Source organism: Pollachius pollachius (genome assembly GCF_949987615.1).
Source record: "Pollachius pollachius genome assembly, chromosome: 19".
Classification (NCBI taxonomy): domain Eukaryota; kingdom Metazoa; phylum Chordata; class Actinopteri; order Gadiformes; family Gadidae; genus Pollachius; species Pollachius pollachius.
The window spans coordinates 16212988-16230776 of record NC_136952.1 but is presented as its reverse complement, the minus strand read 5'-3'; the positions used below and the strand labels follow the sequence as shown (position 1 = coordinate 16230776).

General features: G+C 46.0%; 1 protein-coding gene across 2 annotated transcripts in view; it reads right to left on the bottom strand.

Moving 5' to 3' along the window:
• atrnl1b (attractin-like 1b) overlaps window positions 1-17789 on the bottom strand; it is an 88348-nt gene that overhangs the window by 53704 nt on the left and 16855 nt on the right. Inside the window, exons 9-17 of one of the 2 annotated variants that reach the window (XM_079757465.1) lie at window positions 16926-17109; window positions 16520-16674; window positions 15578-15662; window positions 13799-14013; window positions 12224-12342; window positions 10647-10779; window positions 9057-9247; window positions 8183-8396; window positions 5673-5864 (exon numbers count right to left, since the gene is read on the bottom strand). In XM_079757465.1, the coding sequence (XP_079613591.1) occupies window positions 5673-5864; window positions 8183-8396; window positions 9057-9247; window positions 10647-10779; window positions 12224-12342; window positions 13799-14013; window positions 15578-15662; window positions 16520-16674; window positions 16926-17109 (1488 nt within the window). The remainder of the gene's footprint in view (window positions 1-5672; window positions 5865-8182; window positions 8397-9056; window positions 9248-10646; window positions 10780-12223; window positions 12343-13798; window positions 14014-15577; window positions 15663-16519; window positions 16675-16925; window positions 17110-17789) is intronic. The other variant, XM_079757466.1, reaches the window with a different exon arrangement.

Sequence of the window (17789 nt, the reverse complement as noted above, 5' to 3'; positions counted from 1 at the left end):
CCCTGAAAAGCGTCAGGCTTTTGCAAATATCAGCCTGACAAGAAACACAATTGCAGACAGGATTTCTGATCTTTCGGCGGATTTGGACAGCCAATTGAAGCACAAAGTAAAATCATTTATTGCGTTTTCAGTTGCAATTGATGAAAGCACGGACATTACAGATGTTGCGCAACTGGCCATATTCATTCGCGGAGTTGATGACACTTTGACCGTCACAGAGGAGTTTGTGGAGTTGGTGCCAATGATGGATACCACAACAGCGGCTGATATTTTCACCGCCCTCATCGGAGCATTGGACAGGGTCGGAGTGGACTGGTCCCGCGCTGTCAGCCTGGCTACAGATGGTGCTCCGTCAATGATTGGGAAAAAAGCGGGTGTTGTGACAAAATTCAAAGAGAAAGTGCAGACTGCAAATGGAGGACTTGATTTTTGGACTTTTCACTGTATTTTGCATCAGGAGGCATTGTGTTGCAAGTCATTAAAGATGGATAACGTCATGAAGGTGGTCGTCCAAACTGTTAATTTCATCCGATCGAGAGGCCTGAATCACCGTCAGTTTGACAGCCTTCTCAGGGAGAACGACCACAACCATGGCCTGCCATACCACACCGAGGTAAGATGGTTAAGCCGAGGTGCTGTGCTGAGGCGTTTCTTTGATTTACGAGGGGAAATTGAAGAGTTCATGGAAAAAAAGGGAATACCAGTGGTAGAATTTCAGTCCACAGAATGGATACAGGACCTTGCCTTTATGGTGGATATCACACAGCACGCAAATAACTTGAACAAATTAATGCAAGGGCGCAACAGAGTTGTCACACAGTATTATGACAGTATATTTGCGTTCAAGTTGAAGCTGTCATTGTGGGAGATACAACTCGCGGGTTGTGACGCTTCTCATTTTCCTTGTCTGAAAGATGTATGCGCGACCCAACATGCTGCACACATGAAGCGGTTCAAAGACAAAATAACAGGACTATTGCGGGAGTTTGAACAACGCTTTCAGATTTTTGGTGAACTGGAAAAAGACTTCAAAGTTTTTTGCTCACCATTCACCGTGAATGCCGCAGATCTGCCCGTCAACATTCAACTTGAAATAATAGACTTGCAGTGTGATTCAGATTTGAAAGGCAAATTTGCCGCAGCTGGCTTGGACACATTTTATCAGAATATCTTGCCAGGTTACCCCAACTTGACAGCCCTTGCTGCAAAGGTGTTGTGCATGTTTGGAACCACATATCTTTGTGAGCAAGTGTTCTCTGTAATGAGCATCAATAAAACAAAGCTGTGCTCAAAGCTCACGCACAAGCACTTGAATGAAATTCTGAAATTGGCTGCCACTCAGGATGTGACGCCTGATATTGATGCACTTGTGAAAGCTAAAAGATGCCAGGTTTCAGGAGTAAAATAAAAAGTGGGTAACCCCACTTAAAAATGCTGCATGAGACACTGCACCCTGATGTAGATGTGAACATGAATGTCTTCTGTGGAGATTTAATGAAAGTGAATCGTGTGGGATTTACTATAATAATGTCAGTCACTTCAGTTCATAAGTTTGGTTGATTGATATTTTTCATGCATTGCACAGCTTTTATTTTTCTATCAATAAAGTGTAGCCTACAAGGCAAGGAGTAATTCAACCTTATTGAATAGTTTCTACCTCAATTTGTATGGTTTGGTTAGCCCAGGATTAATATGTGGAAATGACAAAATTAAGTATTTGATACCTAGAAGAGATGTTTGTATTTTGTTCAATCTCAGATAGGCTGAGACTCAAAGTTGTGTGCCTTTGTAGATACACTGAGACGAAGTTTAAGTTCCAATCTCTGAGGTATTGTTCTAGAAATTGCACACTTTGCACAATTTTCAACTTATTTGAAGTGTTTTTGCAATAGGATTATTTGTGATGTATACATTTTCTGAATGTGCTACTATTTTGTACCAAATTAAAACAAAGAAAACAATCTGAAATTGTCGTTATTTTTAATTATGCCATATTTTTACCGGTCCGGCCCACTTGGGAATAGATTATCCTCCATGTGGCCCCTGAGCTAAAATGAGTTTGACACCCCGGGTCTAGATCGACAACTTTCGCCTCTTTTACATAGCAGTACTCAAAATGCCCCTTTTATTTGATTGCTTTTCATTTCGAGAAGGCTCCTGTCCACTAGGTAACTTTTGAAGTCGGGCCGACGATAGCAGAACACACTACACGTCTTTGCGGACAGTCTTGCCTTGCCGTGGGGTTGGTAGTCAACTGGGAACATGATGCAAGGACACACAAACGAAGACTAGGCGAATATCCGAGCCTTCTCTGAAACCTTGCCCGATCCCGCGGAAAAATGTCCACTTTGACTTAAATGGTCAATGAGTTTAGCCAGGTAGATTTGTGTAATAGCTGATGGATTTATCCACACCTCTTTAAAAGGAACAGGCAAGTCAATCCTACTGAAAATAACCCGTATCCAACGTATCAAGGCAGCGTTTATGCAGGTTAGACTAAATGACTGATTGCCATGGTGGTTGGGCAGCAGATTCAGCTATTTCAAAATCACAAGGAAGAAAAAGTGCTTAAGGCAAATTGTCAACATTTTAATCCAGACATCGGAGTCATCCGTTGCAAGGAAGAGGCACGTTTATTCCTATTGGCTGTTGCCTCCGTAAATTGCAGATTGATGCCTCAGTTCCCCCACTCTACACGAGTGTCTCAATAACATCAAAGCCGTTTGAAGAAAAAAAATCTTTGCCCTCCCTCTACATGAGGCGGAAAAATTTGTGTGGGCTGAGGCCTACAACACTACAAAAATCAGAGCTGACTTCAGCCCGATCAACCGCTCTTTCCTCTGAGTCAGCAGACTTGTCATCCATAGGTTTGTCACCTAGTGTGTAGGCGCTTTCACCCTCCTCACCTATACTAACTTTACTCTTCCTGCTACTTGACTCGGCTTCAAATTGCTTTGAATGATCTAATGTGTGACCTTTTCTTTTGTTCCGTATTTATTCTTCGATTTAGTTTAGATTTGTGCCCAGAAAAGTGCTATAGAATGCCATCCATTGGACTTTAATATGCCAGAACTATTTTCTTTGGGGCCGTTAGTGAAGGAGTTTTTTTATACAAACATTAATTTTCATCATGAAGGCAAAGCACTCATTTTTTTTGTACAGGTTTCATTTCCTATCCTTTTTTGGTTTAATCGGGTTATGCATTAGAGTACATTTGGACATTTTTTTGAGATTTAAGGCTGTACGAAAAATGGGTTTTACACGAAAAGAAGTACAAACAGATGTTATAATCTCTTTGTGTAAAGCTCAGGCACACAGCAAATCGCAACAATAACATTGTATGTTTCTCGCAAGGAGCCCAAAAAAGAAAGATGATAAAGGGCAGATAAAGAGAAGGAAGTGACAAAAAATAAGGAGTTGACAGCAATAACAAAACAAAAACGGAAGACGCAGCAAACAAAGAGTGCTAGCAAACAAAGCTAACAAAACTTGCAACAAAAAGAAAAGGCTTAAATGCAGGTTTTGTTAGCGAAGCGACCCCTCCTTCAAACCGCCAACTGCCAGAAAACACAAGACCAGCGTTGACTGTTGTCTTCTTCCAGACAGACAATTTAAGAGGGAGGCGAGCACCGGCGATAGTTAGAGGAGATGAACATTCTGTGCACCCAGCCCCTCCGTTTATGTCAAACAAATGGCAGGCTGTTGCACTAATGGTTGCGAAACCATGACAACGCCGTGGGAATCATTAGCGGGCTGCCGGCACTTAAGTTTGTTGTTAAGATGCCGGGCTGCAAAGCGGCGGATCCGGCAGGGGAAGCGGCGTTCGCTTTAAACAGGCACCGTCTTCTGCTCTGCCTTCACCTGGAAGTGGAAGGGCTCTAGACTGGCCTCAGCTGAAGGTCAGCGTATTCTCACTGCACATAATGGCTGGGTAAAGGTTAAAGTGAACACTTTTTTTATTTATTTAGTGTAAAGTTACCTGAAGATGGGATATGCGAGAGACTATGAGGTTTGTGTTAAGAATTTTTGTTTTTTAAAAAGTTTTCACTTGGTTATTTTTATATTCCCAAATGTACCTGCGGCACATGTAACCATCAGTTTTTACTACAAATGTTGTCAAAATGTTAATGAACATGGTGCAACATATAAAGATGTCACAACAAAAAAGCTTGGATTTAGTTATGCTTTTCATATTCAAATACAACTTTGAAAATTACAGGCTGAAAAACTTGAAATCAACGATTGTTTGTCATCGAGACCGAGGGCTGATTACAATTGCATCCGTGTTGCTGGAACAAAACAAAATGAAGTGAATCTTATTTCCATCCGTTTGTACTCTCCAGCATTATTATCAGTCCCCAAATCAATGTTCCATGTCCACATCTCAAGAGATTAGGTCATTAGGAATCAAAATCTAGCTACATCCGTTTTCGTTTTAGCAATCCACCACGCATGCAGTGCATCCGGTCGAGAAACTTGAGAACAACCCTTTCATTTATTTAAAGAATCATCTGCTAGGGAGTTTCAGGGGTGTGTTCAGTGGGGGATGTAAACGCTCTTGGCCTCGTCCTTTAGTGCCGAGTATTCAACCAGATATTCACCTCTCAAAGGTCTGGAATATTATTGTTTTAATATGTTTGGTGATATCAGCTCATCTGCTGGTGATGATGAAATGAGGTAAGCGACTTCTGGTTCAGAGGTATTCTGATATAACCTGATAGCAACAGAAAGTGTTTTCCCCTCACACGAGGAGTTAGCCTATCGTAACGCTTCAAGTCAATGGAAGCAGCTTACGGAAAGACAATGCTTACACAGCAAACAAACCTCCTTGAAGCACAATGAGGAATTTGGAAATAAACAACTTGGTGAACAACGTGAATCTGGGTACGCCAGGCAAACGGCAATTTTAAAATACCTCGGCGTATCCCTTTAAGATCGTGTCCTAAGCTGAATTGATACACATCGTTATAGAGCTTCGGACCTGAAGAGAATCAACTGCATTATACCAAGACACAATAAGATAACCTGACAATCAAATGATGTTCTCATATTTGGCCCCCGTCACGGTCGATTGCTCTAACCCTCCACCTGAGGGCTCTGGATGCCTGGTGACAGATATTGACGAAGCCATCTCTAATGCATATCTCAGGCTAGGTGATACATGTTAATCGCTAATACTAGGCTATTGAAGTCATGTAATGGGGGAATTTCAATAAGCAAGAGAGAGACAGAAGAGAGAAGAGGGAGAGAAAACGATTGATAACCAGAAGGATAAGAGTCAGAAACAGAGACAAATGAGAGTGAGGGGCACAGAGTCACTGCCATCAAAACAAACAGCCAACCCCCCACCCCCCTACACCAACTACACCACCCTGTACACCTCCTCTAACCTCTCCACCACCACCTCTATACCTCCTCCACAACCACCTCGAACTCCCTTTATAACCTCCTCCACTATCTACACCGCTATCGCCCTCTACACTAGCACTCCCATCTACCACCTGTTCTTCACCACCACCACCTCCTCCCTCTTTACCACCACCTCCACCACCTCTCTCCGCCACCAGCTCCTCCTCCCTCTTCACCACCACGCTCCGTCCACCACCTCCGCCTCCCCTGTCAAAACCACCTCCTTCTCCCCTCCACCACCACCACCAACCCCCGCGTCTTACCCAGGCACTCGGAGGTCTGCCACTCCAGACACTGTCCGTAGGGGAAGGAGATGACGTAGGCGCTGGAGTCCACGCAGCGCTGCCGGCTGCCGCACCACATGCACTCCATGCCCTGGCTGGTGCAGTTGCCGCAGGTGGCGTGGAGCGCGCAGGGCTTCTTACAGGGCGGCCGCGTGCTCTGGCTGGGGTTCCCTGGGGACGGAGGCAGGCGAGGGTTAGCGAGCGCATCCGTCAATCTTTATTAATACAGAGCAAAAGACGGCGGTGCGATGGGCTTCACGTGGGCAGCGACACAAGAAAATCGAGTTTCGCTCAAAGAATTCTTTAGGAAGAATGTGTATCCTTGAACAAAGATCATCTTTTTTGCTTATAAATGTTGTGTGGAAATGTAAAAAAAAAATAAATATATATATATATATATATATATATATATATATATATATATATATATATATATATATAAATATATATATAACATTACTGCTGACCAGGTTATTTAATTGGACATGAGAAATTCTGGGGCTTTTTACTATACAAGTATCACTCACAGCTTTACAGTCGTTTCTAATAACCATGAACTAAATGAATGAAATAAGATGTTCATTCATCAGACTCACACATGCCACCAAATCGACTGTCAACAGATTAAATTGAAAACACAAATAAATGGACATGCTACCAGGGGGCTGGTCTGCATTACGGTCAGGGCCTATACCAAGTAGCAAGCTAGTGTGCAGGAACATTTTTGTGTTGCTTAGCAACAGTCCAGTCCCAGGTCCGGTTGCGAAACTATTTGTCTTGGTGGAGCCAAATAATTTATTGTATAAACAAAATAATCTGTTGTCGCGTATTACTGTTAACTATTAACTACTAACAGGCACTTGTAGAACTCTTCTGTATGGGATTATCTTTGACATCGGCCTCATACTTATGACAGTATAACAGCACTCCCTTTAGTGTGTTATTGCTTAAATATACAGTATATACATGTTGTTTTTCCCACAACGTAGTCCCAAGATGAGTAAAGAAAACAAAAACCTAATTGTCTCGTCAGTCTTGCTGCCTCGTTTCCTCTAAAACTGATCCTTTTTGAGTTTGAGAGGCAGAGCGGGATAGCATTAGATACTGCCGACGTACAGTATTGATTGGAGACGGTCGGAGGCGCATCTCTAAGTACCCCCCTCCCCCTTCTCTCACACACACACACACACACAGTAACTCAAATCAAACCCTGTAGGATCGATACACAGCCCTCCCCTCACCAACCCTCTCCGCCTACCTTATATCCAGTGTGACTGAGAAGCCCCCTTCAAATCAAATACACTGGAGGGCTGGTCTGCTGGCTCCTTAAAGAGACGTCCTTTAACACACCAGAGGCCTCTCGTGGCCAAGCCTGCATCAGCCCTGCTTAGTGCTTCTTCCTCCACACACCTCCCCTCCCCACCGCTGTTTATCATGTAATCACGTAGCAGCCTTCACCCCTAGCGGTTCACAGTGAAGGGAGATGCATGTCATTGAGGAGCGTGTAGAGGTTAGGGTGACTTGCTCTTGGATGCCTACAGGTAGTGTGGCATCCCGCCCCTTAAACCTCGGCGGGTCCGAGGATCAGTGGTGGACGGCGTATACCGCCGCCACCCACTAACCAGCGACAGAGAGCATCACTTCTCTCCCCCCAATCAGCGAGATAGGGGACACCTGGCCGGAGGGAGGAGAAAGCCTAGGAGCCATTTTAAAAGGCACACCAGGACGGGAGAGGAGAGACGAGTGACACGGGGAAACAGCTCGAAACCCCAATGGACTAGAGGCTCTCGGAGACCCTATATCGACTACATGTGTTCTCCGTCTTGTTAATAAACGCCGTGTGTGGCTTAAACCCCGACTTCACAGTGAGATCTATCCTTGACCCCGAGACATCGGGGAGCGGGTACCACAGTAGATATCGGAGCTCATACCTAGTAAGAGCGACCTAAAGTCAAACACCCTATACCGCCACCGTCGCTAGGGTGCACAGACACATTTTTCGACCATCCATCATCCATCCACCCAAAGGTCCATAGATGCATCCTTACAGCTAAACATCCTTCACACAGGAAGCCACCCACCCATCCATAGATGCATCATCTAGCAAACCCTCTATCTACAAAAGCATTCATCCACCCATCCATCGATCCACCCACCCATCCATCGATCCACCCACCCACCTCTCCATGTGCTATCATGTGGATGTGTGTGTGTGCAAGCATGTGCGTACATGTGGATGTGTGTCGATGCATGTGCGCAGATCTGGATGTGTCGCTGCATGTTTGTACATGTGGATGTGTGTGTGTGTGTGTGTGTGTGCACGTGTGTAAATGTGGAAGTGTGTGTGCACGCACGTGCGCTAATGTGGGTGTGTGTGCATGCGGGCGTGCGCATGCACTTGCATAAATGTGGATGTGTGCGCGCATGGACGTGCCTAATTGTGGATGTATGTGCTTGTGTGCATGCACGTGCGTGGGTGCGTGTCTCACCGACGGCCTTCTCGCAGATGAGGCCCTGGGTCATGGCGGTGCAGGGGTTGGCCCTGAGGCCCCACAGCAGCGGCTCCTCCAGGTAGGCACAGAAGCCCGAGTCGTTGGGCTCCCCGGGCAGCCAGCGCAGGCTGCTGTTGGTGAAGGGAGACATGTCCTCCCAGCCCCAGTACGACACGTTGATCTTCCTCAGGCCCACCCAGGGGGACAGCCTCTGTTTAGGGGGAGGAGAGGGGAGGAGAGGGGAGGAGAGGAGAGGGGAGGGAGGAGAGAGGAGGAGAGGAGAGGAGAGGAGAGGAGAGGAGAGGAGAGGAGAGGAGGAGGGAAGAGAGGAGAGGAGAGGAGAGGAGAGGGGAGGAGAGGAGAGGGGAGGAGAGGAGAGGAGAGAGGAGAGGAGAGGAGAGGAGAGGAGAGGAGAGGAGAGGAGAGGAGAGGAGAGCGGGGTTACTGGAAGCTGCTGCTGGCGGAGGAGGAGAACAACGTCTCGGAGGTTTTCACGCATGTATCCGCATTAAGCCCAGCGTTTGAGTTACGCCCACTTTCATGTGCATGCAGTTTAGCTTGTAGATGATGCGTCTAGGTGTCTAGTCTGAAATATAAGTCATTAAAAATTAACAAACTTTGTAGACCCTTTTTGAAACACCAGCTTCAAGTGTATTAAATGTGCCAAAGTGTTAATGTGTCCAAAGAATAGTGATGACTCGATGCTCTTCTTTAATATATATTTTTGCAATATTAGATTAATGTTTAAGAAATAACACTTCAAAACTTAGGACTGGTTGAGTATGGAAGTCGGAACTTGCTGTTTGAAATTGGAATCGTACCCCCTTTGAACATTGAACCGCGAACGTGAGGAGAGTTGAATGTGTCTCACCACCTTATCCTGCAGCTGGAGGGTCCGGAGCTCCTGGAGCACAAAGTCCACCTGCTTCCCCGTCGTCAGGGACGCTATGTTGCCATGGAGATTCTTGCAATAGTGCTGGGCATTGTCGTAGCTCTCACGGCTGGAGTTCAACCTCAGGCAGGTGTCGCCCACCTGGCTCCACCCCTCTGTGCACTGCTGGGCTGGAAAACAAGCGCAACAAAAGTCAACATTCACCTAGCGCAAAACGACTATTGGCTGTAGAATTTAGGAACAAAGATCGCCCAAAATGTTGTTTTATCATTTTTGTTCTTTGTGTTTTGAAGATGCCTTTCTGCAAATGGAAGGTCCCAAAATAAAATTTGCTTTTATCATTTTTTATTAATATAATCAAACGTAAAATTTGAAACTAAAGGTAAGGGTTAGAGAAGATATTGGGCGGATTTAACCCTCTGACATTTAAAATGTGTTTTTCGAGTTTCGAGTATTTCAAGTTAAGGTGTCCGGTAATTCCATTGATTGCTGGATCAATGTACAAATGGCAAAATAAAAATTATTACATTTGAGCAGAGAAGTAGAGAAACAGTGCCGGCATTTGAGGAGAGCAAAACAACTAGAAAACAGCTAATCCACCAAAACAACAGGCCAGGGTTACTGTGTGTGGGAAGGAGCCAGAACAAGAGTGAGTCTATGCTGAGATTTTGGGTAGCAGGTTTGCATGTTTATACGCTCACGCACGCACACACACACACGCATATGCACGCACGCACGCACGCACACACACACACACACACGCGCACACACACACACACACAGAACAGGTGCATGATGCAGTGAGAATCACAGATCAAACATCATTGGCTCAGATGGCCGGGACAGATGTATAAAACCTCTTGTAATGAACATTGTGTGCCAGGTGAAGTGCCCCTCTATTATCAATAGTCATTACTTCCCCATGATTACAAAATCTAATTAGCACAACAAGGTAACACTGGGAACAGGAAAGGCATTCTTCCGTTTAACACCATTTGTTGTCATGGTGATAAAGTAGCTGCGCCTGTGAGTTTAGTGTCGTACAAACATACGAAGAGGGTGCAGCAGACATCGGAGGACAACAGGACTGTAGTGCATATTAGACGTGTGTATTAACTGTGTTTTATCACCTGGCAGTGTGTCAAAACTGACACATGTATTGAAGTGCTTTCAAAGTGTGTCATTGTGTGTGCTATTAGCAAGCAGGGCGTGGCACTGACTGGTTCTGTAGTGTGCATAACTATATACAAATATGTGTTAGTATAGTGTATATAAAGTGTGCGTTGTTACTAGGCAGGGCGTGGCACTCAGACTGGTTCTGTTGTGTATGTTAGTTTATAGTAATGTGTGTTAGTATAGTGTATATAAAGTGTGTGTTGTTACCAGGCAGGGTGTGGCACCAGGACTGGTTCTGTTGTGCATGTTAGTTTATAGCAGTGTGTGTTACTATAGTGTATATAAAGTGTGTGTTGCTACCAGGCAGGGTGTGGCACTCGGACTGGTTCTGTTGTGCATGTTAGTTTATAGCAGTGTGCGTTACTATAGTGTATATAAAGTGTGTGTTGTTACCAGGCAGGGCGTGGCACTCGGACTGGTTCTGGTCCCACTGGCAGCTGGGGTTGAGGGAGCAGCCCTTACAGTTGGCCAGCTTACTGCACACCTGCTCTGTCCGCACCGGGCACTTGGTGAAGTTCTGCACTCCCTGAGGGCCGGGGAGAGACAAAGGAATTCATACTAGAGGAACCGGCCACCTGTCTTGGAGCCTCTGATTTTTTCCGTTTGGTTTTATGCCGACCTTCTTCGTCTGCCCAAGGGTAAGTCTTTAGATTTACATTTAGGGGATTCGGCTGACGTTTTTATCCAAAGTCAACCACACAGGGCGACAGCCAACTCATCAGGAGCAGTCATGGTTAGGTGTCTCGCTCAGAGACAGTTCGACACATAGCTAGGAGGAGCCGGGATCGATCTCGCAACCTTCAGGTTACCAGCCAACCCGCTTTACCTCCTGAGCAACGGTCGCCTACCAGTCTTGCGTCCCTGGGGGGAGGAGTCCATCTCCGGTGTTCCTCCTGAAGGCGTTCTTCCCTCTGGCTCTCAAGAGCCTTCCCTTGTCATTTAGGGTGCTTCCACACCTAGAGTTGGGTAGTGTCGGCCCCATTCAGGGGTGTGGTGGGTACTTTGCAGCAATTTCTTTGTGTCTGGTTAGGGTTCACGCTGGACTTTGTTAGGCGAACCAAAGATTGTAAACAATTGCCTCGCGGTCTATTGGACAGCAACTCACAAAGCTTTCTTGTTTCGGACAATAATAATGGAGCAGCAACAACATTATGTATTTTTTTCCTTTCTTTTGGTATTCCTACAAAAATAAATGCACCCCATTTCTGGTTTGCACTTCAATGGGCCCTGAAAACTTTATAAAACTACAGTGATTTTGAATGGCCACATTGCTTTATATCGTCTGACCATATTTCGAAGGGTGCTTCCACCTCCGGATTGCCCCGCATCTGACCGGGACTATTTTAGGAAAAGTTCATGTATATGGCTGTACATTATGATTTAAATTATTTATCTAAAGCAAACTGAACCAGAATTCCCTTTGAATCACATCGAGACCCGTTTTAAAGTGGACTAGAGTCTGTTATTTTTGGTCTGCACCAGAGTTCGAATGATCGTCACACCGACTAAACAAAGCGCTCATACAGGGGTACCAAACCATGGTTTGATCAAACGGACCAAATGGCTCAGGTGCAAAAAACAGCCTTAGACAGGAGGGTTTAGGGGGTTAGAGGGATTGTGTTTTGTGGGGCTGTAAAACGTTTGAGACTTTCACTGGAATCGAGGGCTATACTAAAATATACTCGATAGGGTTCAGTGGAGATGAGATTCCTCCACACCCAGAATTCTATCTATTTCTGTTCGCATTTTTGTTTTCTTTGTTTTAAAGGGCCATATTTAAAGCTAGTATTAGCCAAATCATCATCATCATTTATGTATTTTGTGTATTAATGCGTATCTATCTGAACTATGAAGTGCATTGCAGCTCATTGTGAAGGCAAGATAAATCGATGGCTGGAAAACAAAAACTCCCGTGTTGCCATTCTCTCATGTCTGGGCGGTGCGACAGCGCCCTCTGCTGGTCGACTTACGGAAGTGCAGTTGCTGGCGGCAGAGATGCAGCGCTTGTCGTCGCACCACTGGCAGCCGTTGGAGTTGGCTGAGCAGCTGGCGCAGTCTGAGAAACGGTAGCACCGCTCGTCCACAGAGGCTGGAGGGAGAGGATCAAGACGGAGGGTTAAGAAATCAACATGAATTGTTTAAGAAGGTAAACTGAAAGATAGAGGAAGACCGAGCAAAAGAGGGGGGGGGAGAGAAAGAACACAGGAGAGTAAGTCAGTCTGTCTGTCTGTGAGAGCTGCATTTCACCACGTCATATTTAGTTCCCATTTTAATTTCCCATGATGAATGATTCACGTCCTTAAACACACAGCATGAGAGTATGCTTAGACAAAGACAAAAGTGGTCTCTATTAGACATTTAACATTACAGTAGAATTCTACTGCTTCGGCTCGCTTAAAGGAAAAAAGGATTGCTCTTTTCAGGCAGCTGCTAATTTGAAGGTTGCCTGGGGACCAGGAACCACAGACAGACAGATAGAGAGACACTTCCTTACTCCCACCACCCTCTTGCACCACTCCCATAAAGAATAACAGAGAAGCAGATTAATCTATCTATCTATCTATCTATCTATCTATCTATCTATCTATCTATCTATCTATCTATCTATCTATCTATCTATCTATCTATCTATCTATCTACCTATCTATCTATCTATCTATCTATCTATCTATATAGATGCCGTGTTTCCCCTGGGATAGAGGGCAGGCCTGGTGGGGTCACACATCATCGTTAACTTGTTAACTCAACGTTAGATGAGTCGATACCCAAACAGCTGTAGATAACGTGATGTTTACCTTGAACGTTGTTGTAACTTTATAATGTTACCATACACATAAAAGTGTTTCCTACAGAACCTGATTGTACTTGTGATAGCTGACGGGGGGTGGGGGGTGAAGTAGTTTTTGTATGGAAGATATTGGACATGCACTAGTAATTCTCCCTCTAAATGACAGCGATGTTATGCAGTGAATTGAGTCTTGTGTCTCGCGGTGTATTCCTGCCCAGGAGATGGTCGGGCAGCAGCACTCCTCTCTATAGAGCCATCGTTTGGTCAATACTTCTACACAATGGGCAAACTACAAAGCACCCTGCACCAAACAATTGCCCTAACAAAATACAATTAACCTTAGGAATTCAAAAAGTTCCCAATGGATTTAAATGGTTGTGTAGAAGTGTATTCCACTAGATGACAGCGAAAAGCAGGTGAAGAACTGGAGCTCTATTGTGGGTGCAACTCTAGATATTGGTTCAATGGACTTGACATAGACTGGATATAATGCAGATCCAACAGACCTTTCACTGAGTGCATTGCTGGAACCTATGCACTGGGTAATTTTTCACACCAAAATAAGCGGCTCCAAATAAATAAACTAGTGCTCTTTTTAGGCTGCGTATTAGATAAGTAATTACCCAAAAAATGGTGGGGGTTATTAGCCTAGGGGCCCAACAATTATACGAGAACACTGAGATAGATATCTATATATCTATAGACATAGATATATATATATATACTAGTGTAAATGGGCCCCCCTCCCTCCCCTCACCAGCTTTAGCAGGGCAGAAGGCCGCTCTGCTGAGGCTCCCGGGGGCCATGCTGGGCTCCCAGGGGTCGCAGCGGCCCTGGCCCCAGATGCAGCGCAGCCCGGGGCCCGCCCCCTGGCAGGTGTCGGGGGTCAGGAAGGCCTGGCAGCTGGGGGGCCGGTAGACCAGCAGGTCGTTGAGCAGGACTCCCGAGAAACCCCCGAACACGTACATGGAGCTGGAGGAGAGAGGGCGCACACACACACACACACACACACACAAGTTAATTGCTTTTCATTGATTACAGCTGCAAAGCGTATTGCTCTGATTGGCTAGCTCTAAATGCTTAGCCATCATTTATTAAGCACAACACCAACCTTTTCTCTCTCACTTACTCGCATACATGTATGTACGCGAGCACACAGTCACACACAGTCACACACACACACACAGTCACACACACACAAAACCACACACACACACACACACACATTCCCAACCTGTTTGGTTTGCGGTGAAATGTCATCGGATTAAATGTATGACCCAAGGTTATGGAAATAATTTGCATTATCATTTCCATAATAATTGTTCCATTGTTCCACATGATAATGGAGGCAGTATCTACATGTTTATGTATGCAGTCTCTGTTCGTCTCTCCTCGATTTTCTCGACTACCGCTCAGCCGATCGACTTCCCACTTGGCCTTGATTTACTTTCGCTAAGAGAACACACTGTAGTGTATTGAGACGGGAGCTCCATTAACTGCTGCACCGCTGAACGGCACGCTGGGTATAGTTTGCTCTCCGCTGCTACAGCGCAGTACATTCAAGAACAGGTGAAGAAAGTGAGGCCGGAGATGTTAGGCTGTAGCAGTCTAGTCTTGTATGTTTGTCAATTTGTTTGGCTTAGCTAAAAGCAGGTCTCAAATAGCTAGAGGTAAGCAATGACAGCAACCGGTTGATTATCTCACGTTCGCTATTGAGTAAACCCTTGCTCTGATCCACTTCACACTCGGTGGGTGTGATACTGAGGACCAAAGTGAGAGCAGTGTTAAGTGTTTTTTGAATGAGCAGCCCTCGAGAAAGATGTAAGCAGCGTTACTGGAGCCCAAGCAATCGGCCCATTTTGAACAGGCACGTTTCAAATGGGCACTGCATTGGTTTGCCAGATAATGCAATTGTCTGTTAAGATTATTATATAACTGAATCTATGAATCATAATACATACACACGTCCTGGAAATAATGTGTAACGTTCTCCAAAACTATTCCCTGTAACTTTAAGCTGGTGGGTCCTGAATGTGGGGTCAGGATAGTGGTGTGTTGTGGTGTGTATAAATGCTGGTTAGTCATCCACAGAAACATGCCTTGCCAGTCCAAGAGTGCAGTCGATACTGGAGCCACTACAACCTTTGATACAAGTGGGCTCAACAGGGAAGGAGAGGGGTGGAGGGAGGGCAGAAGGAGAGAGCAAGAGGAGTAGAGGGTGAGAGATTGTAGCAAGAGGTGGGGGAGCAGGAGTTGGTGGAGGAGAAGGATGAGGAGGAAGAGGAGGAGGAGGGGAGAAGAGGAGGAGATGGGGGTGGGAGGGAAGATAAGGAGGGGGGGGAAGAGCAGGACGAGAGAAGCAGTAAGAGTATATTAGGGCGGGGTTGCAGGAGATGGAAGGAGGAGAGAGATGGGGGAGAGAAGAGGAGGGTTGGATGTAAGAGGGAGGAAGAGGGAGAGAACGGGGCGGGATGAGTATAAGGGGAGATGGGGGAGAGACACGGGGGGGGGGGGGGGAGCAGCAGCAGAGACTCACCCGTTGCTGACCACGGCCGTGTGTCCAAAGCGGGGGAGGTCTCGGTGGAGGTCTGGCTTGGGGAGGTGGGACCACTCGTCACAGGCTGGGAGGAGGAGGAGGGGGAGGGATAAGGTGGAGGAGGAGGAGGAGGAGGAGGTCATTGAAAGAACCATTGGAGACACATTCAAGTATTCTTGGTCGCACACTTTGAGCCTGTCCAATAAACAAACGAGCCAGCACAGTCCTGATTGATTTTGCACTCAAGACTAATCTATAATCTCCTCATTACCTAATGTGATTCTAGAACCTCTTTGCGGGGCGGGGAGGGGGTATAACATGGGCTTGTGAGGCCCTTTGAGACTATAACAGTGATAAAGAGCTGAACACAGAATCAATCATTTGACATGAGAAAAATATCACAGTGTATCCTTATTTATTCACCCGTCACCATGGAGACAAACCATTTACATGCTGCAAAATAATATAGTAAGATTAACAACACAAAAGCATCTAACAATGATGGTTTTGTTGATTTAGATGTTGAAGGTATTGTGGACCAGGTATATTTAGAAGTTCTAGGTATTATTGATGAACCTTTTCATCACAAGGACAATTACGGAAAATAACATTCCCAGGTTAAATAGAGTATATCTCCAAAACTTTGATTGATGTGCATTTGCACAGGTATGAAATACCCAACTCTTTTTGTTACATGTTTCTTATTTTGATTAGGGCAGAAGGGTCTGGTTATGTTAGACCAAAGTAATCATTTTTCTAGGTGCGTCTCACGTGTTTAAATGCCTTTAAACATCTTTGCTATTGGTGGGGAAGGGCTTTATCCGGATACGGGTCATCTCAGGATGAAGAGGTTAACGGAGCGGGCACTGACCAAGCTCCATTGAATTTATTTTCTTTAATCGCTGAAGCAGTTGCCACGGCGAGGTGACGCGCGGCCCCTACCGATGTCGTAGGCCAGGAAGTCGGCAGAGAAGCACTTGGCACCGTTGCTAAGCGACGTGTCGTTGTGCGTGTTCCCGCCAAACACCATCAGGGTCCCGCCCACCAGCACCGCCGAGTGGAAGTAGCGAGGATAGCCGCTCTCCTTCAGGATGAACCTGGACATACACACACACACAAACACACAGTTTGTTTATATGTATGTGTATGTAAATGCATCCCTGTATGTGTATGTGTCTATAGATGTGTACGCATAAATGTATGCATACATATACAGTACATGATACATATAAAAACACATGCATGCATGCATGTATGCATAGATAGATGTGTATGTACATGTATATGTACATATGTATGCAGGTGTGTATGTAGCTGTGTGTGTGTCTATGTGTGTGTGCGTGCTCACCAGGTGCGCGTGTTGACCTCGTAGCGGTACAGCTCGTCCACCAGGCCGTACTTGTTGGCGGGGAGGGTCTTGTAGCCGCCGTGCACAAAGATGCTGCTGCTGCCGGGGTCCAGGGTGCTGCTGTGGCCGTACGCGCCCTGGGCCACCGCCCCCCGCGTCTCCGGGAGAGACCACGTGTTGGACCCTGTGGGGGGGGGGGGGGGGGAAATGGTATATAAACGCACATGGACGGGTCGTCGGCAGTGGCTCAGGAGGTAGAATGATGAATGGTAAACAGACAGCGCTTTTCCAAGCAGTGGCCACTCAGAGCGCTTTGCTATATTGCCGAACATTCACCCGTTCATGCACACATTCACCCACCGACGGCAGAGTCAACTATACAAGACGACAGCCAGCTCATCGGCAGTAGTTAGGGTGAGCTCCCTCCTAAGGCGCAGGCCGCCCTTGGGGTGTGGCGGGGTCCTCGAGCAAGACACCTCAGCACAACTCCATCCATCGAGTTGGCGGTTCCATACATGGTTCACACTACAGTCGGTGTGTGGATGAGTGTATGAATTAGGGATGGCGAAAATGTCAAATATTCTTGACCGACCACCGAGCCTCATTAACTGGTTGATACCGGTTAACCCATCAGATTAAAATGTGCTATTTGAAATAACAGCCATTTCGAGCCGCACCAGCCGCCTGCTATTTCGTAACTCTGCTTATCTCTCTCCCGTTCTGCCTCCGACTCACACACACACACTCTCCAAGTGAGAGGCAGTGGCTCTAACCGCGGCACGACCTGTGTTTGAATTGAAACACGAGGCATGCTAACTGCAAGTTGATCGTGTGTAGAGAGCGGGCTCAAACGCCCACAATGGT